General features: G+C 41.2%; 1 protein-coding gene across 1 annotated transcript in view; it reads left to right on the top strand.

Annotated features, from left to right (window-relative positions):
- The window catches only part of LOC138912734 (transcriptional regulator ATRX homolog), a 1,213,613-nt gene that overhangs the window by 647,806 nt on the left and 542,657 nt on the right, over positions 1–23,150 (top strand). The window contains exons 10-11 of the mRNA XM_070213992.1: positions 16,868–16,960; positions 17,014–17,064. Of these exons, the coding sequence (XP_070070093.1) occupies positions 16,868–16,960; positions 17,014–17,064 (144 nt within the window). The remainder of the gene's footprint in view (positions 1–16,867; positions 16,961–17,013; positions 17,065–23,150) is intronic.

The following is a 23,150-nucleotide window of genomic DNA, read 5'->3' as shown; positions in this document are numbered from 1 at the left end:
AAAAGGCTTATGCGTACCACCAAAAATTAATTTTAACAAATCCCTTTCTAGTGAACACTTTCCGGATTGATGGAATTTCGCATCCGTGACTCCAATCTTAAAATCAGGGCCGAAGAATGACATTGCCAATTACAGGCCTATAGCAAAGATCAGTAATATCGCTAAACTCTTCGAGAGCATTGTTGCCCATAAATTATAATTTCTTGCTAAAACATATATAAGCACTTCTCAGCATGGTTTTGTAGCAGGTCGGTCAACCACGACTAACCTTGCCAATTCCTCAGGGAAACAGAATAGATCGACTTCAGAAACAATTTCTGAAATTCGCTTTATTGCCGCTAACATTGTTAGACCCTGTTCCTTCATATCGCCAGCAAAGTAAGCTTGTTCGTCTACCATCCCTTGCGCGTCGTAGAAATATAGAAAATGAGCCTCCCCTTCAGTACCAGATGTCACTTTTCCCTCAGTAATCACCAAAGGAAAACCCGAGGACAGGTCATCTGTACTCGCGGACGCACCGAGGACGCCAGATAGAGAAAATTGTATGGGAGTTCCGCTTTTTCCTCTAGTACAACAACAAATTATAAGACAAGGAAAGAGAGCGCAATATATAAATACCGACTGCTCTGCTGACGTCGACAGCGGCCGAGCGTTTGGCCTAAGGAATTGTCCCCGACATGGGACGCCAGAACTGAAGGGTCTCTATAGGGCTTTATATGAGTTGAACGCACTTCCAGCTGATATGCAATTAGACTATTTCTCAAAAAAATCGATTTTTAAACAAAGGTTAATAAGTTATTTTGTAAATTTTAGTACGTAAGATAAGTTGCTTGGAGTGTATAAGTAGCCAGTTAAGGCAAAATAAAGAAATAAATAAAAGTCCTAAAATGATTCTAGGCATGGGGTTTGAAAAATAAAAAGAGTATCATTTAAAAAACTTTAACATCAATACAAACCATTAATTCGTTTGCCTCTGAGACCTCAGCAAAGTTGGCCAATTTCAGCATTTCTCGAACTTTTAGGTCCTTGTGTTAAGGGGCTGTCCATATATTACGTAATAATCTGGGGGGGGGGGGTGGCCACCAAATGATTACTCTAGTGCAAATCATTTTTTTTTTGTATGAAGAATTGATTACATGGGGGGGGGGGGGGGGGGTGCGTCAAAAGTCGCCGAAATTGTAGTTAATTAAAAAGGCCTATTTTCATGAATTTTTTTTCACACGATACGGTTAATGTTAGATAAATTATTTTATTATTATATCAAAGTACAACACTTAAACTATATTTTCTGAAATTTTCATTGACAAAAATTAAAAAATGAGCCGTCTAAGGCCAATCTCCTTAGCCGCCTCCAAAAAAAGAGGCTTTGCGGTGAACAGCATAACTCGTTACTGGATCATCAGAAAAAAACAAAAAAAAAGTCCATTAGTTAAGATGTTTCTTAAGGTAATCACATCGAGTTTTTCTTTTTAATTCTTGGATTATTGGTAATACTTTGAAGTCAAAAACGTGATTTTAGCCTAAAAATTTAAATATATTAGTTATTATAAAATAAAAAATAAAAAAAAAGCTCGACCGGATTACCTTCGGATTTAGGTACAGAAATTATGTGCAAAATTTCGATGGACAATGTTCACCGACTTAAAAAAACATACTTTTCAGGAGAACGATTTCAAGTTTTGGATAGGTATAGAGACGGCAGGGACAGCCCCTCGTTCAAATGGCCATTTTTGTTGTAATTTTCATCCGATTGACATGTGACCTAGTCCTGAAAGGACTTGTGCCGAGGGAAAGTCATCCGATGTTCAGGCACCAATTTTTGCCGGCATAAGCTCGCCGGATGGGGTGGGTTCTTGGTAAGACTTTTTCCCCTCCAACATAACGAGAATAAATATTAAGATGCCTGAAAAATAGTAAACGTCGTAAAGTCCGTCGGTCATTAGTCTACATTGCCCCACAAGCTTAGCTGTCGCTTGATCGTAACACGATCGGGCAATGTTTCGGCCGCATTCCCTCCCCTTCACACGTTCGTGTGCCAAATGGATCGTCGCGGTCCTCGCAATACGATCCCCTATTGTCAAGGTTGTCCGTCAAAAGTTATGTCATTATTCTTTACCTACTCCACTTCTACTCCGCGTCAGCAACCCCCGCTTGAAAACTTAGCACAGCATGATTTAAGTTTGATTTCACATTACAAATTTATTGAATAAAATATTGGCTAGTGCCATTTATGAGTAATATTATTATGGAGAATACATATGAGTTTAATTCTAATTGACCAACAAAGTTTGTTAACGGAGAGTATCGAATTTAGCACCCGTACAGGGTGCACACGTCAGCAAATTGCCGACTATTCACGACTACAAACGTCGCTCTGAGTCTCTTGTTTTTGTTCATACAAACACAAGGCTGATACTCGCCGCTGAAAAGTCAATTTTTATTTATATTATAAAAAGTATAAAAGTGTATAGTATAAAAAGCTCCTAAGTTTTCTTCGCTTTGAGGAGGCGTAAATTGTGGAATTTATTTTAGATAACCAACTATCAAAAAGGAGGCACGGATATATATATGTATGGTTGATAAAGGAATCGTGTTCCGACAAACTTACCCCTTTATGTCCTGGGCGATGAGATCTCGACGCTCCGGATCCTGGGCCTTGGAAGATATTATAATTTATATATATATATACGTGCGCCAAACCACTGTTGTTCTTAACTACATTATTTTCACTTAAACACAAACATATAAACTGTGTTAGCTGCATGCGTCGACTTCAACGGCTGGTGGATAGAATCGGTTCTTAAATTTCTCATCACTGTGCACTTAATGCCCTTTTAAATCGGTTCAGTTAATTTGCATTAAAAATTGCTTCACAATTAGTTCAGTTATTATCGTGATTATCCTCACTGATGGATCACGCTTCTGATTTCTTGGTTTTTCACTTGTTCACTATTACTTTTCATTGGCTCGTTTTTGGGCTTCACTGTTTTAACGCATTTGGTACTGGATACTACTTTTTCCAAAGTGGACAATGGTCACTGCGCCTCGGAACGGATCGCTGCTATGTCTTCTTCAAATTCAGTAGCTCGGGGATCACGAGTGCTGCGGAAATTAACATCGGAGTATTGTTCGCTTGTCAGATGTCGTCCTTATGGTGATATTGGCAGCGGCGTCCGTCTCTTCAGATCCTTGCTAATCGATAGGCGTGTCCTTATCAAGGACAGTAGAATAGGACAGCGGGTCTTGGTCTCCTGGTGGCATTGGACTCCGTGGGCAGATGCCCAAAGCCCGTGAGGAAAATCCTCCTCCCTCGAAGCTAGCGGCTACCGTCGGTATGAGAACAGAATAGGTTCTGTCATTTTTCTCTATCCGGCTTGGGTCTTTTATACCAGAGTCGAGCTTTCACTTGGCTTCCGTCATAGCTTGGATTATTTAGCTGTTCCCACCTATAATATTTCTTATCTTAGGGAAGTCAACGCCCGACCGATGCACTTTGCCAGCTCCCGGTTTATGGTTACCAGCAGGTCGATCGTGGCCGTTGTTCTGGTTATACGACACCCGGGAATCGCCGACTAGCACTTTTCTTTGCTTGCTTTTCTGAGTCAACTAGCCAATTGTGCCTCTTCCTTTGCCTCAAGATTCGTTGTTGTTTTATAAGTGAATCTTTCTCCATCAAATAAATTGGAGGAGAGGGCGTACGTAACATATGTCAGTATGTACTTAACCAATAATACTGATTGCTCGGTTCGCACTTGCTTTCGGGAACTGCTTTGCACAAATTTTGCATTTCGCACAGGGTTCACACACCTGGCCATTAATGTTTTTTGATTTGGATGTCCTTAAATTCAGCGAACCATTTTTTCACATCATCTTTTTTCACTTCCGTTGTTTAGGTGTCCGAAACGATTATGATTGAAAGAATGGAAGCTTACATCATTGAAGGAATGGAAAGTGAAACGCTAAATGATTTTTAACTATTTGTTTGCAGAACGGGCAGAGCAATAGACAGTTTTTTAACGCATAATTTCAGAATTTTGAAGCGGAACATCACTTCTCGGCAATCTCATTGATTCTGATGCCGAGTGATATATTTACAATTTTGACGCGACTGATCTTGAACAGACTAAGAATGTGAACAACAAAGCATAGAAAAAAGAAGAACCGTTAAATTGCATTGGAATGCGGGAAAGTACTTGGTTGAAATAAGCTGTGACCTTATTTTTTGTTGATTTTTTTGTTCCTAGTTAAATTAAAAATGTTTAAAAAAATATTAATATTATATGAAGTTAAAAAATAATAAACATAAACATAACATAAAGATCGTGCATTTAAATTAACTTCATATATCGCTTGGTTTAGCTTTTATTGGCTGTTTAGCTTTTTATTTGGCAGCTGGTTGAAATAAGCTTTGGGCCACTGTTGCGGCTAGAGTGAGCTTTTTCTCGGACGGAGAAGGTCGTTAGGTCGGAGTAATAATTTCAACTCGATTTTTCCGCTAGTTAACCAAAAAGTCGGTTAAATATATCTAACTTGTTCGCGGGTGATCCTAACCGAAACTGTATACCTACGACCAAAAGCCAAGTAAACCAAAAAAAAAAAGAAAAAATATTTATCTACCCCACTTTTCTGGTCAAATCCTCTGGGTGAGTTTTTCGTAAGAAGTAGTAATCCTGCAAGTGTTAAGTCCTGTTTTTTGGGAATAGGTTTGGCCACCCATATTTTTGGGCAAAAGTTACAAACTGCAACTAGCGGGGAAAAAAAACCGGAGAATAATAGCCAGAGAGAGCAGCGACTACCAACCTGGTGAAGAAGAAGAGCAGTAAAATCTAAACGCGAGCAGCTGACGTCGTCGTCCCCAATTCTGCTGGTTTAAGCCCGATTTACGAGAAACGCGCGTGCGCAAAAAGGCCATTGGGACGTTTGGGGGTTGAAATTAGTCTGTGCATGCCAAGCGAGCAGTAGTGATCCGTAGAAATATGTGCGAGCCGAGAAATTAATATCGGTACCCAATGTTCGTCCCTAACCCCTCGGAGTAACCCCAGAGTGATTACGTAACCTGATGGCTGAAAAATACGAGAAAACGCCAGAACCGCCCCGGGAAAGCCCAATCTACCAATCTTAAGGCCATTTCCGGTTGGAAATTCAAATTTGGTGCACTCGTTTGGCCGTTGAAAAAGTTTCCATCGGGTAACATGAGAAGGGATCAGTGAGCGAACAGTGAGAGGGAAGTAGCCCGGACTTGAACCAGTGAGAGAGTGGCTCCCCAAAAGAGTATGCGTTAGAGGGAGAGAAAGCATAGCTCAGAAGTTACTGGAGAGAGCAATGACCGAACGTTGGAGCATGGGCGAAAGGGAATTAGAATAGATAGTGGGTAGTTACGTAAGATTAATTAATTTTTAGTGTATAGTTTGAGTCTTCTTATTACAAAAAAAATGTCCCAAGGGCCTCGGTGCGCGTTGAACGGTGCGAGTGTGGAAAAAAAAAACTTTTATTAAATAAATTGTTAAAAATAATATACTTATAAACCCTCCCAACAAGCAGCAACAGCAACAACCTCTGGGAAGCGCTTTCTACGTTGGAGCCGAATTGAATGTGAGTGAACTTGTTAAATTTTTATATTTTGAAACCATTTTTGAGAAGTTGAATTTTCGCTTGGGTGTTTTTTTTTCCATTCGCGTTTATGTAAAGCCACTGTTTGCCAACGATAACATGGGAACAGAAAACCCTTTGTTTACCTTAGCTAACATAACTAAAACTGCTAATTAACAGCGATATATAAAAGCGAAATTAAATCAGATGGTAAACAAAGTGGTTTTGTTGTTTTGAATTTCTGGAAGAACTTAATCGTAAAAGTACATTTTAAAACGTAACAATTTAAAGAATTATATTTCAATTTATGAGTTATCAATATTGGGAAAACCCGGAGAAAGATATGAAATTTTATATCCATGAATAAGTTTAAAGTGGAACTTCGTGGCCAAGGTTGGGTGGGCATATTGGGCCGCAACAAGATCAGCGGACCCTCTCCGATATCCGTATTTTCTTTGCATGTCCTTCTAGCTATCATACGTGTAACTTGTTCTCTCCGTCCGGTTTAGCATTTTTTTGGTTCGTTTTTGCACGTTTTAATTTAATAATAAGGTAGTAGGCCTCGTGGTATAGCAATTATAACATCCCTCCCCATTTGCCGACGAGCCAGTGAAGCCGGAGAAATATCATACGTGCCGGCTATACCCGAGAATTCCATCTTGCCTATATTTTTTTTAAAGGTTACCCATTACAGGTATAATTAATATAAGCTTATTATTTTTGGCGCCCAAAGTGTCGGCTTTAGTTTATTTCATCTATTTCTCGATTTAGTTGAACACAATAAGCTAGTGTGACTCACTTATACGTATGACCCTTTCTGTTTATCTTGGCTTTAATTTTATTTTTGTGTTTGATTTGTCTGCCTCGATAGTAGTAGTAGCAGCAAATCAGTTTTATTTTCCGCTTTTATTGGTCCGCATGTTTAATTTGGATTACAAGCTAAGCAACTCTAGAGAGGCTAGTTTGTCCAATGTTAATGTGGGTTCGATTTTTCTATTTATTTTTCAATGAAAAGGAGATGCTGAAACTAGGTGATGGATAGCAGCGAGATTGGCTATTAGTAGCTAACCGTTGACCACGTCTAACAAAGCGTTTAAAATTTTCATCTTCTCTTTTATTTGCGTACTTTGACAGCGATCAGTTGCATAGGATATTCAGGAGATACATTTCGAAAAGGTACACCTGACCACAGCTGATTCTGCGGCCAAATTGGTAAAGTGTGCGGAACTATATCTATAGTCTTCTTTGTCGTTAATGTCCTTTTTGAATCGAGTAGGAAATAGGAAGCGATGGTTCACAGGACTGCCACCTATCCACGATTTAAGGGGTTCATTAAATCTATTTTTTTTTAAATCATTTTTCACATGCATTTAAATGGAAAATCGGAAAATTTTGTGGACGGGAAAGGTGGTAAAGTTTAGTTGGGAGATCAAATATTTACATACAAAATCGTTGGATTAACTTGCCGAAAAAAATTAATTTAAATAATTTAAGAGTTAGTTGAGTTTAAAATAATTTAAAAAGCTGAAGTTTAAATGAAATTTTAGCTGCACATTTAAAAAGGAGATCCATGGGATTAGATCGGACTCCTGAGGAAGAGGTAGCACCTCCAGTTATTATATGTAGCCTTTGCCATAGTACTATAGAAACACAGGAAAAATACATAACAAAGTGTGGGCACGATTTTCACAAAGCCTGCATTAAAACCCATTTTTCAGCATCGCCAAACTGTCCAGTTTGCCAAAAAAGGTGTATTTCTCAGAAGATATCCCAACCGACAAATCTTTCACTCCAAACGCGTCAGCAATCGTTGTTCGTATCGCTCTCGCGTACTTCAAGCGAAGTAAATTTAGCCGAAACATTGGAAGATTGTCCAGGGACAAGCTCGAAGCAAAATCCTAATATGAGTAGCGTAAGCGAGGAAATTGCAGCTGCGGTAGAAGCGATGCAAAATAATCTACTAACGCAGCTGACAGAGAAAATGGCTACGCTTATTCAAACAAATATGGAAGCTCGGTTAGGTAGCAGGCAAGAGCAAGAACAAGAGGTTCAGCAGCAATCGGCTAATACTAGCCGCAATGTTCCACTAGAGCAACTGTTAGGGCTAGCTATTCCTCAAGATAATACTGGCCAATCAGGATCACGAACAACGCCCCCTAGAAGCAATTTGTCCGATCTGTCTCAAAGGCCCGACAAAGTAGGCCACATAATGAATAACTGGAAACTTCGGTTTTCCGGAGCTGGCGATACTTTGGGTGTAGACAGTTTTATTTATAGGGTTGAGGCGTTAACTCATCAGACCCTAGAAGGAAACTTTACACTTCCTTGCAGCAATGCTAATACGTTGTTCGAGGGTAAAGCTGCCGATTTCTTTTGGCGGCATCATAAAGCTGTGGGGGTAGTGCGCTGGCAAGAACTGTGTGTAGCACTGAAAAAGCAATTCAGGGACTCCAGGACCGATGTAGACATCCGCGAAATGATTAGGGACCGCAAGCAAAGAGACAAGGAAACTTTTGAGGCATTTTACGATGCGATACTAAAGCTTGTGGACCGCCTAAGTCAGCCTATATCGGATAAAACGTTGATTGAAATAGTACGTAGAAACTTACGTCCTGAGATCCAGCACGAAATATTAAATATTTCGTTGGATTCAATGGAAACTCTTCGAGAAATCTGTAGAAAACGGGAATGTTTTCTGGAAGAGGTTCGTAAGACTCATGGCTATCAAAAAGCCGCACCGTTTAAAAGGCAGGTAGCAGAGCTCTTAACAGTAGACGCGATGGAAGATAAGTCCGAGTTTGAAGAGGAGGAGATGAGAGAAATTGGAGCTCTATCCCTTATATGCTGGAACTGTCATAAAGAAGGACATAGGTACCAGGACTGTAATTCTAAAATGAAGGTCTTTTGTTACACTTGTGGTAGGCCAAACACCTACAGAAATTATTGTCCTAAGTGTTCAAAAAACCCACCAAGGAACACCCCAGCCACACGCCAGCCGATCAGTGTTCCACCGAATCCAACAGCTCAGAGGGATTAAGCAAGCAAATACAGCAGACAGTCATTCAAGAACCTTCCCTTAGCCAAGAGCCGATCGAGTTCTGGCATAGAAGGCTCGATGCCTTCATTAAATATCCCGCTACCAGCCAGGAAGAAATTCGTCGTATGGGGTCCCGTAGCAGTCGACGGTTAAAAGAGTTTTGGAAAACCACCAAGATTATTGGAGCGATTCGTCGAAGCAAAAATGATAAGCGGCCTTATGCGGAAGTAAATCTTCTGGGAAAATTAAGGGAAGGGTTGTTAGATACTGGTGCTGCAATGAGTTGCATAGGCGGAGATTTAGCTAATGAATTTATTTGTAGCAATAAGCCATTTAAAAGAGTGCCTGTACGGCGGATGGAAGCAACCAAAAGATAGTTGGTAAATTTAGAACTAAGATAGAATATAAAGGAGTTGAACATGAAATTGAATTATTTATAATACCGTCACTGAAGCAAGACCTATATCTTGGCATAGACTTTTGGGAGAATTTTAATCTTTTGCCAAGTCCACTGGCGATCGAAGAAGTGGAAACTGAATCCGAACACCATATCCTTACCCCAGTACAAAGTGCCGAATTAGATAAGACCATCCAAAAATTTCCGTCTTTCGCTGCCAAGGGATTGGGAAAAACAAGTTTGTTATCTCACACCATAGATACAGGTACTGCAAAGCCGATCAAACAGAGGCATTTTCCAGTTTCCCCGGCCGTAGAGAGCTGCTTTATGCAGAGATCGATAGGATGCTTCAGCTAGGGGTAATAGAGGAGTCGGAAAGTGCATGGTCGTCGCCAGTCGTTCTAGTCCAGAAGCCAGGGAAAGTTAGACTTTGTTTAGATAGTCGAAAAGTAAACTCGGTAACTGAAAAGGATGCTTATCCACTGCCTCAGATTGATGGTATTCTCAGCCGATTGCCCAAAGCCGTTTTTATAAGTAGTTTGGACTTAAAAGATGCCTTCTGGCAGATTCCACTTGATCCCGCTTCGAGAGGAAAGACTGCTTTTACAGTCCCAGGGAGGCCTCTTTATCATTACAAGGTCATGCCCTTTGGCCTTTGTAATGCGCCGCAGACAATGTCCAGACTTATGGATAGGGTAATCCCAGCTTCTCTCAGAAATGAAGTTTTTGTTTATCTCGATGACTTGCTTGTGATTTCCGAAAATTTTGAAAACCATTTAAAGGTTTTGCACACGGTGGCAGGACACATCGAAAAAGCTGGATTGACAATAAATATTGGGAAAAGTCATTTTTGCAAGCGTTCTGTGAAGTATTTGGGTCACATTATCGGAGAAGGTGGAATCCGCACAGATCCCGAAAAAATCTCAGCTATCTCCAATTTTCCCTTGCCAACAACATTAAAATCTCTAAGAAGTTTCTTGGGCTTAGCAGGATGGTACAGGAAGTTTATAAATAATTTCGCAGCAGTAGCAGCCCCGTTGACCGACCTGTTAAAACCAAAACAAAAATTTGTAATGTCAGCTGAGGGAAAAGAGGCATTCGGAATCCTGAAAACGATGCTTTCTACCGCTCCAGTTTTGCGTAGTCCTGACTTTACTCGCCCATTTTATATTCATTGCGATGCGAGTAAAACTGGAGTAGGAGGGGTGTTGGTCCAAAAAACCGAGCAAGGAGAAGAGATGCCGATTGCGTTTGTGTCTAAAAAGTTGAACAGGGCCCAGCGTAACTACACTGTTACGGAACAGGAATGTTTAGCCGCACTCATTAGCATAAAGAAATTTCGAGCTTATGTTGAGGGACTTGATTTCACTGTGATTACAGATCATGCGTCTCTCAAATGGCTAATGACGCAGGGCGATTTAAATTCTAGATTAGCCAGGTGGGCGTTAAAACTGCAGGGTTTTAGGTTCCATATTGAACATCGGAAAGGGAAGTTAAACGTAGTACCTAATGCGCTTTCACGCGTCCAGGAAGATTATATAGCCGCCGTGGATATGCAGAACGGGTTATTAGTCGATTTGGAATCCCCTTATTTTGATTCGCCGGAATACCAGGACTTAAAGGACCGCGTGGCAGCCAACATCGATCAACTTCCGGATCTAAAAATAGTGGATAAATTCCTTTATCGACGTTCAGAGCATACTAAAGGAGAACTCTTGCATGACTCGTATGCGTGGAAGTTATGGCTCCCAAAGGAATTGATATCCGAGGTCCTGCGCAAGGGACATGATGACCCATTAGCATCTCACGGGGGAGTACATAAAACATTAGAGAGGATTAGGAGATATTTCTACTGGCCAGGATTAGTTGCGCATGTAAAAGATTACATTGCAGCTTGCAGTCAATGTAAAATGACCAAGGCTCCGAATATTACTTTGAGGCCACCCATAGGAAAACCAGCTGAGTCGCACAGGTTTTTCCAACGTCTTTATGTGGATTTTTTGGGTCCGTATCCTAGATCAAGAAGTGGAAATGTCGCTATTTTTATTGTTCTAGATCATTACTCTAAATTTGTCTTTCTCAAAGCAGTTAAAAAATTGACTGCTGACGTCGTTATTAAATATTTGCGGGATGATTTGTTTTTCACTTTTGGAATGCCGGAAATAATTGTCTCCGATAACGGATCGCAGTTCAGAGCTGACAGTTTTCAGAATCTTTTGCGGAACAATAAAATCAAACATACCTTTACAGCAGTGCATGCTCCGCAGGCTAACGCGTCAGAGCGGGTTAATCGATCAGTAATAGCGGCCATTCGCTCGTACATCCGGCCTGATCAAAAGGATTGGGATGAGACCCTAAGTCAAATATGTTGTGCGCTTCGTTCCTCTGTACATTCTGGTCTTGGCACAACACCCTACTACATGGTATTTGGTCAGCAGATGGTGACGTCTGGTGGTACTTACCCATTATTACGATCGTTAGGGTTATTAGAGGATAGGGCATTCATATTCAATCGGGAAGATTCCTTAGAGTTGGTACGGAAGAAAGCATGCGATATGATGAACAAGCAGAACGAACGCAACGAACGGCATTATAACTTGCGAGCCAGAGAGGTGCAGTACAAAGTTGGCCAGGAAGTATATAGGCGAAACTATAAGCAAAGCAATTTTCAGGCTGGTTATAACGCGAAATTAGGACCGATGTTTGTAAAAGCAAGGATCAAACAAAGGAAAGGAAACTCTATTTACGAGCTGGAAGATATGCAGGGGAAAAGCATTGGAACCTATCACGCCAAGGACTTGCGTCAATAGCAGCTCCGTTTTATCAGTCTTGTGGGTCTTGCGGATGTTTTGTTACCCAACCCCAAGTCTGATTTTGGTAGGGGGGATTTTGTAATGAATCTTGTAGCTGCCCCTAAAATACCCTTAGAACTAAGCTATGACCTAAAGTCCGTTAGACCTTATCTGTAAGATACAGTGCTTTGCAGTCGAGACGGTGTCAGTGAGCATCTATTTAACAGCTCTGTTAGACCCTTACAGAATATGGATAAGGTCAAAGAAAACAAAGATTAACATGGAATAGTGTCAAGTAGCTGGGAAAAGGAAAAGGGAAAGTCGGGTATCGTGCTAGCTGAAGGGCGAGGTTACCTTCTTTTGGTTTTACATCTCGGACGGAGAAGGTCGTTAGGTCGGAGTAATAATTTCAACTCGATTTTTCCGCTAGTTAACCAAAAAGTCGGTTAAATATATCTAACTTGTTCGCGGGTGATCCTAACCGAAACTGTATACCTACGACCAAAAGCCAAGTAAACCAAAAAAAAAAAGAAAAAATATTTATCTACCCCACTTTTCTGGTCAAATCCTCTGGGTGAGTTTTTCGTAAGAAGTAGTAATCCTGCAAGTGTTAAGTCCTGTTTTTTGGGAATAGGTTTGGCCACCCATATTTTTGGGCAAAAGTTACAAACTGCAACTAGCGGGGAAAAAAAACCGGAGAATAATAGCCAGAGAGAGCAGCGACTACCAACCTGGTGAAGAAGAAGAGCAGTAAAATCTAAACGCGAGCAGCTGACGTCGTCGTCCCCAATGCTGCTGGTTTAAGCCCGATTTAAGAGAAACGCGCGTGCGCAAAAAGGCCATTGGGACGTTTGGGGGTTGAAATTAGTCTGTGCATGCCAAGCGAGCAGTAGTGATCCGTAGAAATATGTGCGAGCCGAGAAATTAATATCGGTACCCAATGTTCGTCCCTAACCCCTCGGAGTAACCCCAGAGTGATTACGTAACCTGATGGCTGAAAAATACGAGAAAACGCCAGAACCGCCCCGGGAAAGCCCAATCTACCAATCTAAAGGCCATTTCCGGTTGGAAATTCAAATTTGGTGCACTCGTTTGGCCGTTGAAAAAGTTTCCATCGGGTAACATGAGAAGGGATCAGTGAGCGAACAGTGAGAGGGAAGTAGCCCGGACTTGAACCAGTGAGAGAGTGGCTCCCCAAAAGAGTATGCGTTAGAGGGAGAGAAAGCATAGCTCAGAAGTTACTGGAGAGAGCAATGACCGAACGTTGGAGCATGGGCGAAAGGGAATTAGAATAGATAGTGGGTAGTTACGTGAGATTAATTAATTTTTAGTGTATAGTTTGAGTCTTCTTATTACAAAAAAAATGTCCCAAGGGCCTCGGTGCGCGTTGAACGGTGCGAGTGTGGAAAAAAAAAAACTTGTATTAAATAAATTGTTAAAAATAATATACTTATAAACCCTCCCAACAAGCAGCAACAGCAACAACCTCTGGGAAGCGCTTTCTACGTTGGAGCCGAATTGAATGTGAGTGAACTTGTTAAATTTTTATATTTTGAAACCATTTTTGAGAAGTTGAATTTTCGCTTGGGTGTTTTTTTTCCATTCGCGTTTATGTAAAGCCACTGTTTGCCAACGATAACATGGGAACAGAAAACCCTTTGTTTACCTTAGCTAACATAACTAAAACTGCTAATTAACAGCGATATATAAAAGCGAAATTAAATCAGATGGTAAACAAAGTGGTTTTGTTGTTTTGAATTTCTGGAAGAACTTAATCGTAAAAGTACATTTTAAAACGTAACAATTTAAAAAATTATATTTAAATTTATGAGTTATCAATATTGGGAAAACCCGGAAAAAGATATGAAATTTTATATTGTAATTTTTAGTCTATAATAAATTATTATAATGTTTGTTTAAATAACTATTTCTTGATCCCCGCTAACTAACCCCTAACCCCATAAAACAAAAGGGGCCATGAATAAGTTTAAAGTGGAACTTCGTGGCCAAGGTTGGGTGGGCATATTGGGCCGCAACAAGATCAGCGGACCCTCTCCGATATCCGTATTTTCTTTGCATGTCCTTCTAGCTATCATACGTGTAACTTGTTCTCTCCGTCCGGTTTAGCATTTTTTTGGTTCGTTTTTGCACGTTTTAATTTAATAATAAGGTAGTAGGCCTCGTGGTATAGCAATTATAACATCCCCCCCCATTTGCCGACGAGCCAGTGAAGCCGGAGAAATATCATACGTGCCGGCTATACCCGAGAATTCCATCTTGCCTATATTTTTTTTAAAGGTTACCCATTACACACTATTGGCCAGTACGGCGCTCTAGAATCCAATAATTAAACCATTAAATACAAAGAAATTGTCCGAACTAACAATATAAGTATTCGTTGTTTTTTGGCGAATATACAAAGTTTTTATGAGTTCAATTCAATGATTGCAAAGACGGCAGGGCAATTGCTTGCCGTTTGCATGCGAAACGAAAAAGAGAATGTTAGAAAACGAACTGAAATTACGATTGGACGCAGCCGATCAGCCGATCGGCGCTCTTGCTCTCACTCTAAGGAAGCGCAGCTGTGTAGCGCGGTCTAGCTAAGCGCTGGACATACACCCCCCGTTGGAGGGCACGGGTCTCCAACATCCATCTTAGGCAGCAGACACAGCTTGGCAACAGCCCAAGTTGTGGTGCTCAGTGCGGTCTTAAGCTCAGCAACTCTTGCAACGCCATCAGCTCCGACGATTAGCTTGCTCAGCCTTGCTAATGCCCAACTAAGAGGCGGTAAGTTCTCGTTCTTGATTAGGACTATATCACCGACAGCAAGTCCAGGTTGGTTTGATTTCCATTTAGACCTCTCTTGTAAGAGGGTGAGGTACTCCTCCTTCCAGCGGGACTAAAATGACTGTTGAAGATAGATCTTTGAAGATCTTTGCCAACGATCAAGGCGATTGAAGTTTAAGCCAGAGAGGTCGGGAATTGCCAGAGATTTGGGTGGAGTTGTGCCCAAAAAATGAGCGGGTGTCAGTACATCCAAGTCGTCTGGATGCTCTGGAATAATAGAAATAAATGGTCGTGAGTTTACGATTGAAGTAATATGGCAAACTAGGGTACGTAAGTCATCGAAACTGAGGATCGAGCTGGAAGCTGAGCGATAGAAGTGGTACCTAACGCGGCCTCCCACAGCCCACCAAAGTGCGGAGAGCGAGGAGGAGGAGATTTGATCCGCTACACAGAAGTCTTGTATTACCTTCTGATGCGTATCGCTCATGGATAACTCCTTTAAACGCTTAAGCTGGTTACTGACTCCCACGAAGTTAGCCGCATTGTCAGACCAGATTTCTCTGGGTCGGCATCTAGTAGAAATAAACCGCTGAAGGGCGCTAATAAAAGCAGGTGTACACAAATTCTGCACCAGTTCCCGGTGTATGGCCTTAGTTGCGAAGCAGATGAACACCCAGATGTAGAATTTTATTTGCGGCAGAAAGCGCACTTCGCTTTTGTAAAAAAAAGGGCCACAGAAATCTACTCCGGTGATCATAAAAGCATACGATCCGTCATTCAATCTTTCCTTGGGGAGGTCTGTCATAATGTGCTGGAGTAAACGCGGCTTGGCCTTAAACTTCTGATGCATTTGTTTACTACGCTTGCCACTAACTTGCGCCCGCCGACCGGCCAGTACTGATGACGAATTATAGCAAGCAGCGCACGAGGTCCAGCGTGATTGCGCATAACTTTTTAATGAATGGTCCGATTTGAAAAATGTCTTTTACATTTCGATAGATATAAATATACACAACAAAATTGCATTTATACTTCTCGGAAGTCTTTAAGGGTGTGTGCGCGAGACACATTTTAAAATCGTTAGTGGGCGATTGTGGGCGTTAGAGGGGGCGTGGCGCTCAGTAAACTTGCGTTGCCTAGGAAGCCCAAGATTATGTGTGGGAAATCTCAACCTTCTAGCCTTTGTAGTTTCCGAGATCTCAGCGTTCATACAGACGGAAAGCCGGACTCGACTAGTGACCCTAATCAAGAATATATATACTTTATAGGGTCGGAAGCGCTTCCTTCTAGCTGTTACATACTTTTGCACGAATACAATATATTAACGTAGTACGGAGTACCAGCATCAAAGCCCAAAGCTGGAGATTAAGAGGTTGTTTATGTTCACGCCGAAAGACGCCGATTTCTCGAAGTAATGTTGCTTTATCACGGATGCTTTCCAGCATTACGAGGATTACAGGATCTAGCAAAGCGTTTGGGATTTTGCTTCGTATTCTGAATATAGATTTGGTCCTAAGGGCTGACGTTATTCCAAGTGAAAAGCAAAGCGAGTTCAAAACGGATCTCAGATTCTCATCCTGTACGATGGGGATACCATTTATTCGTAGTTAGCTTGTGACATCATTATTGACTTGGACCCGTAGGCTATTTGCAAAATTGTTGGATAGGTTTTTGAATTTAGCAGTGAGGTCTTTTCAAGCCATCCTCCCTCATTCCAGTTCCAGAACACTCTTTTTAAGATCAGTTATTAATGAATTTGCAGCGGCCAGTTCCCCTGCAGGAACGATTTGATTCGCTTCTCAGATCCCTGCATCTGTAAAGCCTAATCATCGAAACGTTGGATTATAAGGGCCATCAGGGTTGAAGGTGAAGGGATGGCACATTTGAATCTCTGACCTTCCTTTTCAGCTCTGCTGTTCTTGCAGTGGTAGTTCTTATTTTGCCTTTTTTACATGGCCACTAGTCGCAAACGTGTATATCTCGAGCTTTCTAGTACACCTACAAAGTCCCCAAGACCGTAAGAGAGACCGTAAGAAATATATTTATTTTGGAGAGTCCTCCTAAATCTTGTTATTGACCACCACATTTCATGCGTATTCTAGAAGAATACAACTAGGCTAATACAAGAAGGCTTTTATTCATACCGGCCCGCAACAGCTCCAATTTTCAAAATGTACCCCTTTACCGCTCTTTCTCTTAAATTAATTTGTTGTCTTGCTCTTTTGCGATATTATTATTAACATATTACCTTACGTCTCCTTTTAGAATACCCTCTATGAATATATATTGGATGCAATAGCAGGGCGTGGTGTTAGTCGCGGAAAAAGTCTTATAACGGATTATACTGTTCTACGAAAAGTAGGTATGTCAAATGAAATGTAAGCAAAAATGTAATGTCAAAATTTAAACAGATTTGGACACATCCAAAGGTTTTAGAGGACGCCTGGAAAAACGCCAATAAGGTAAGCAACATTATATACTAATAGTTTGATCATTAGTCAACCGTTAGGAAATGTAAGTGTTTTTTTCGGTAGTGAGGAGACGTTTCCGACCATATAAAGTATATATATTCTTGATCAGCATAAATAGGCGAGTCCATCTAGCCATGTCCGTCTGTCCGTCTGTCAGTCTGTCCGTCTATCCGTATCTCAGTTTTAAAGCTATTGCGATGAAACTTTCCCAAAAGTCTTCTTGTGCCCAAAGTGTGCCCAAAAAGTTCATATAACAACTAATTCTTTAATTTCATTGTATAACGCTTAAGCCTAGCTTAACTACGGGGCGAAAGAAGGGGCGAATTTGCGAGAGCGATCGAAAGCTTTATTGCGCTCCCGCTCCCGTCTTACACTATCCAACATTTTCATTAAAACGCAAAATGCGCGAGCACCGCCCCCTCTGAAGGACCGCCGTCTTCAGCACGCCACAGTCAGCAAGGCCAGTCTATGAACCGCTCGCCGATACGTCGCATCCTTCCTCCTCACGTCCGCCACTCGGACCTTGCCGTCAGCGCCGACCTGCACCGCCACGATCCGCCCGATCATCCACTGCTGCTGCGGAAGATTGTCCTCGGCGACGACGACGAGAGCTCCCACGGCGACGTTTGGGACCTCCTGGTGCCACTTGCTTTTCGCCTGGAGGCTGGAGACGTCCCGGAACCATCGCTGCCAAAACCTGTGCCTGAGACACGAGGCACAGCGCCATCGTCGTAAGCAGGTTGGCCTGACTTGGTCCGGGAGCGCTGCTGAGGGTGGAGCTAGGAGGGGCCCGCCGATCAGGAGAAGGCCTAGGCTTAGGGCTTCGGCATCGTTGGGATCTGTGCTGATCGCTCCGAGGGGCCTGGAGTTGAGAACGGCCTCCACGCTGGTGAGGTTCCGAGTTCCTCCGCGGTCAGGATGTCTTCGCCGACCGTCCGAAGGAACATGTGCTTTGCAGACTTCACACCTTCCTCCCAAAGTCCGCCGAAGGGAGGTGCTCTGACGGACTCGCATCCTTTTCTTGATGCGAATGTTGGGATACCGCCTCCCTGCTCCTCCAGATGCACAGTGTACGATTTTGCCAATCTAGGGGGACTTTTAGCAAAAGTTGAACTATTTTTGAAGTCGATGTGCTTTAAGTAGCACTTTTAGAAATGTTCAACTATTACAAAAACTGGCTCAAAACGAAACAAAAAATTTTTTTTTGGAAGATAACGGTTTTAAAAGTGGGAAAGAAAGAAATGCAAGCAAGTTTGCACTTGGAAGCGAGCTGTTGCTGTTGCTGTTGACAAAGTTTAGTCTTATCAATTGCATCGCGTGATCAGTGAGAGCAGCCAAAAGTTATTTTTTCCAGAAATTTTGGACAATTTTGTAATCCACTTTCAAAAACAAAAAACATTTTTTTGGATTAAAAAAGTTTTTTTTTCTTTATTTGAAAAAAGTGCCACGTTTTCTATCCAACCAGAACATACATCATTCACAGGCATTCATTCTGATTCAGATTCCAAAATAAAATCTTGCCATATTTTGCCCAAAGACCTTCAATTTAGAAATGAGTGAAATAAGCCGTGCTGCTTTTTTTGAGGTTTGGTCAAAAAACATAAAAACTCCTCAGCGAGACGCTCTTGTAATGCACGCAGTGATGGTGTTTGTCAATGACATTGATCACTCCAAATTGAAACTAAACATGAGTAAACTGTCTTTTGAGTTTCAAAACAGATTTCAGAAATCTAGGAGAGATAAAGCAAGGTATCTTGCTCATAATGCAAGTTGTCATTGATGTCATTGCTTCCACCTCAAGTACAAGAAGGAGGGCGAGGGCACAAAAAGCCTTTTCTGAGTGATGTCCTAAAACACAAAATAGGAAAAGCCAAGAATTGTTGTCAACGATAGATGAGCCACAGTACAGCCGCAGAACAGGTTTTGCGGGCGGAAAGAAAACGGGATTCAGGTAAAATAATTAATGAATTAACTATAAATTAGTATTAGGAACTATAATTAGTAAAGCTTAATAATTTTCTAATGGCACTTCAGAACGCCTTTTATCAGATCAAGCACTTGTCTTTATGATAGACAGTAAAAAATTGACCAAAATTGTAATCATGTTATGATCTCGTACACACAAATACTGATCTCATGAACAGGTTACTGATATCATCCGAACCATTTATAGCAAGTTGGCGAGCACCACCAAAAACTAGACATTTAGAGCTTCCAGAAGATGTGTCCCAACTTTTATTCGGAGTCGGACTAGCAAGTAAAATTTTGAAGTTTTAAGTTTTACCATTTACAAAAAAAAACTTTAAAATATAATCCAAACTTTTTTTGTTTTTGTTATCAATTATATTTATAAGAAAACTTTATTTGCAGCTGTTCAGCTTATAACATCGAAGTAACAGCTAAAAACATTAGCATATAATCAAAATCCAACATTTCCAAAAAAAAAAAAAGTTGTCTCCGAAACCAAATTTTTTTAGATTGGCAAAAATTATAACAAAAAATAGGAAAATAGTTAAAAGTTACACTGTGAGACGGGCCCGGAACTCTCTCATGTGGCGATCGGCTCCGACGAAGTTCGTTGGGTTGTGGCACCACACCTTCTCCGGAATCCCGCATCGACTCACGAACCTTTGGAATGCCATTTAAAACGCATCAGTGGTGAGGTCAAACACTAACTCTAAGTGGACCGTTTTGGACGCAAAACATACAAACATTGCCACGTTTGATTTGTACGGTGGCTTAAACGGATACTATACGTTGTGTTAAATGGGCCACAAAAATTCAAATGATTGCAAGCTCCCCATAATTCTGCGGAAAACTTCATGCGCATTAACCAACCATATATTTTCTCGCAACAGACTTACAAGAGCTCGAGAGACTTACAACCGAAAGATCCACACGAAAACTCTTAGAGGCCTTATGTGCGACGAAAAGTATTCTACTTTCTGAGGCAATGCTGATTTGCGTAATTCCATCGACGCGACATCAGCAGGTACGTCGAAGTGTCGATTTACAGGCCTATCTTTTTCTGCATCGAGCAAACAAGACGGCCCACAGTGTAAGATTTTGCCAATCTAGGGGGACTTAAATCAGTAGGAGTAGTATTTTTAAAGATATAGGCTTCAAATTTGGAGTGAATATTCTATTAAGCCCAAAGATTATGTTGGACATAACAAAATGAGCGACTGTTTTTTTTTAATAAAACCCCAACAAACATTAAAAAAAAAATGTTCGAAACTTTTAACTATTTTCGTATTTTTTGTTCTAATTTTCGCCAACCTAAAAAATGTTGTTTTCAATTTTTGGAGGCCACTTGGTTTTTATACCCGTTACTCGTAGAGTAAAAGGGTATATTGTATTCGTGCAAAAGTATGTAACAGCTAGAAGGAAGCGTTTCCGACCCCATAAAGTATATATATTCTTGATCAGGATCACTAGCCGAGTCGATCTAGCCATGTCCGTCTGTCTGTCCGTCTGTCTGTCTGTCTGTCCGTATGAACGCTGAGATCTCGGAAACTATAAAAGCTAGAAGATTGGCATTTTGCATGAATATTCTAGGAGCTCCTACGCAGCGCAAGTTTGTTTCAAAAAGGTGCCACGCCCCTTCTAACGCCCACAAGCCCCCTTTAACGCCCACAGTTTTGAAGCTATTATGAAAATAGTAACTGATATGTATTCGTTTCGTCAATACCTATCGATTGGCCAAGTAAAAAATTTCCACGCCCACTCTAACGCCCACAAACCCAATAAACGCTTAAACCTGGCCAGCGCCTACATTTCCGCCTTTCATGACCAGTAGTACCAATATCTGGCGGTAGATGGCGCAATACAATATACACTAGCGCCATCTAGGAAATGGCATTGGAAAAAATCTGCCTTTTTTTCTGTGGTCACTCTAATTCACATTATGTTAATGCAAATTTTAAAATTTTTGAAATGGGGCGCGCATTTTGTCTCTTTTTGCTCGTATACGTTTTTCACAAGTGCATTCACCTGCGCTAGAGAGAGACGGAAGATGTTCTAGGCAGAATTGAAAGTTCTAGAAAGCCTCTTCTAGAAAGAGATCCCTGGGTAAAAATCAAGCGGCGAAAAACATATAAGAAGGCATATTTCTATTAAGTTGTTTAGCTGAGTAACGGGTATCTAATAGTCGAGGCACTCGACTATAGCGTTCTCTCTTGTTTTTATTTGAAAATGTTGAGTTTTGGTTATATGCTCACGTTTTAAGCTGTAACTTCGATATTAAAAATAATTGATAACAAAAACAAAAAAAATTTGGTTTATATTTTTAAGATTTTTTTGTATTAAATGGTAACAATTCAAACTTTATGTGTAGCTGATAGCAATTAATCCTCATCTATCGTTGGCAACAATTCTTGGCTTTTCCTTTTTTGTGTTTTAGAACAACACTCAGAAAAGGCTTTTTGTGACCTTCCTCTTGTACTTGAGGTGGAAGCAATGACATCAATGCGACAGTCTTCGCCATTTAATATTAATGTGCATTATGAGAAAAAACATGGCTTTATCTCCTAGGTTTCTCAAATCGGTTTTGAAACTCAAAAGACTGTGTAGTTTCAATTTGGAGTGATCAATGTCATTTCCAAACACCATCACTGCGTGCATTACAAGAGCGTCTCGCTGAGTGGTTTTTATGTTTTTCGACCAAACCTCAAAGAATGCAGCACGGCTTATTTCACTCATTTCTAAATAGAAAATAGAAAAAAAAATTTTTGTCCCAAAAAAATGTTGTTGTTTTTGAAAGTGAAATAAAAATTGTCTAAAGTTTCTGGGAAAAAAACTTTTGGCTGCTCCCACTGATCACGCGATGCAATTGATAAGACTAAACTTTGTCAACTGTTACTCGCTTCCCAGTGCAATTTTGCATGCAATTCTAAAGTCCAACTTTTAAAACCGTTATCTTCCAAAAAAAATTGATTGTTTTGTTTTGTGCCTGTTTTCGTAATAGTTGAACATTTCTAAAAGTGCTGCTTAAAGCTCATTGACTTCAAATAGTTCAACTTTTGCTAAAAGTCCCGCTAGATTGGCAAAGCTAACCAAATGGAAGCTCAACGTCACATCCCCGTGACACGATGTCCGCTGGGTTTACTTTCGTGGGGACATGTCGCCAGATTGACTTTTCCGACCACTCTTGAATCTTCGCAACTCGGTTTGAGACAAAAACCGACAAGGACGAAGGATGCGTTTTGGTCCAATGCAAAGTGATCTCCGAATCCGTCCAGAGAAACACTTTTGTAATCGGAAAATTAAGGAATGGCCATACACGATTATAAAGATCCGCAAGAAGCTGAGTTGCGCACAACTCCAGGCGGGGCAAAGTTTTCGTCTTAAGGGTAGCTACTTTGGACTTCGCTGTTAATACAGATACTTTTAAATCTTCAGCGGTACTAGTGCGAACGCTCCATATGCTTGCATGGAAGCGTCAGCGAAACCATGTACATCTGCCGGGACTTTGGCGTCTGTATGAACGAATCGCGTTACCTTGATTTTGGGCAGCTGCAACAGCGCGCCCTTAAAAGCTTCCTAAGATGTTTGCAGGTGCATCGGCAGCGACTCGTCCCAGTCTGACTTTCGAAGAAACTTCGTCTCGAAGGCTTAACAGGTCCTCAACGCTTCTGGCGCCAGTCAACAAATCGTCAACATAAAAGTCATTCTGAATGTACTTGGCGGCTTTTGGACTCGAATCTTGCGCGATCTCTCTAAGCCGCATTAATCACCTAATCGCCAGACAGGGTGCTGGCGAAGCTCCATAAGTCACGGTGTTCAGTTTGAAGATTTTTAGAGAGTCTCCACACTATGAGCTGAAAGTTTCGGTCAGCTTCGTCAACCACTACTTGACGATACATCTTTTTTACGTCTGCTGCAAGCGCAAACTTGTGCAGTCTGATCCGAAGCAGGGTCGAATACAGCTCCTCTTGAATGGTGGGGCCCACCATCAAGATGTCATTCAACGCGACCTGCGTCGATGTACGGCTCGAGGCGTAGAATACCACTCTCAACTTTGTCGAGGTGCTTTGAGGTCGCAGCACGCATTGCTGCGGAATGAAATAGTGCGAACT

The sequence above is a fragment of the Drosophila takahashii genome, chromosome 2R (genome assembly GCF_030179915.1).
Source record: "Drosophila takahashii strain IR98-3 E-12201 chromosome 2R, DtakHiC1v2, whole genome shotgun sequence".
NCBI lineage: Eukaryota > Metazoa > Arthropoda > Insecta > Diptera > Drosophilidae > Drosophila > Drosophila takahashii.
This window is presented reverse-complemented; position numbering and strand designations above follow the sequence as displayed.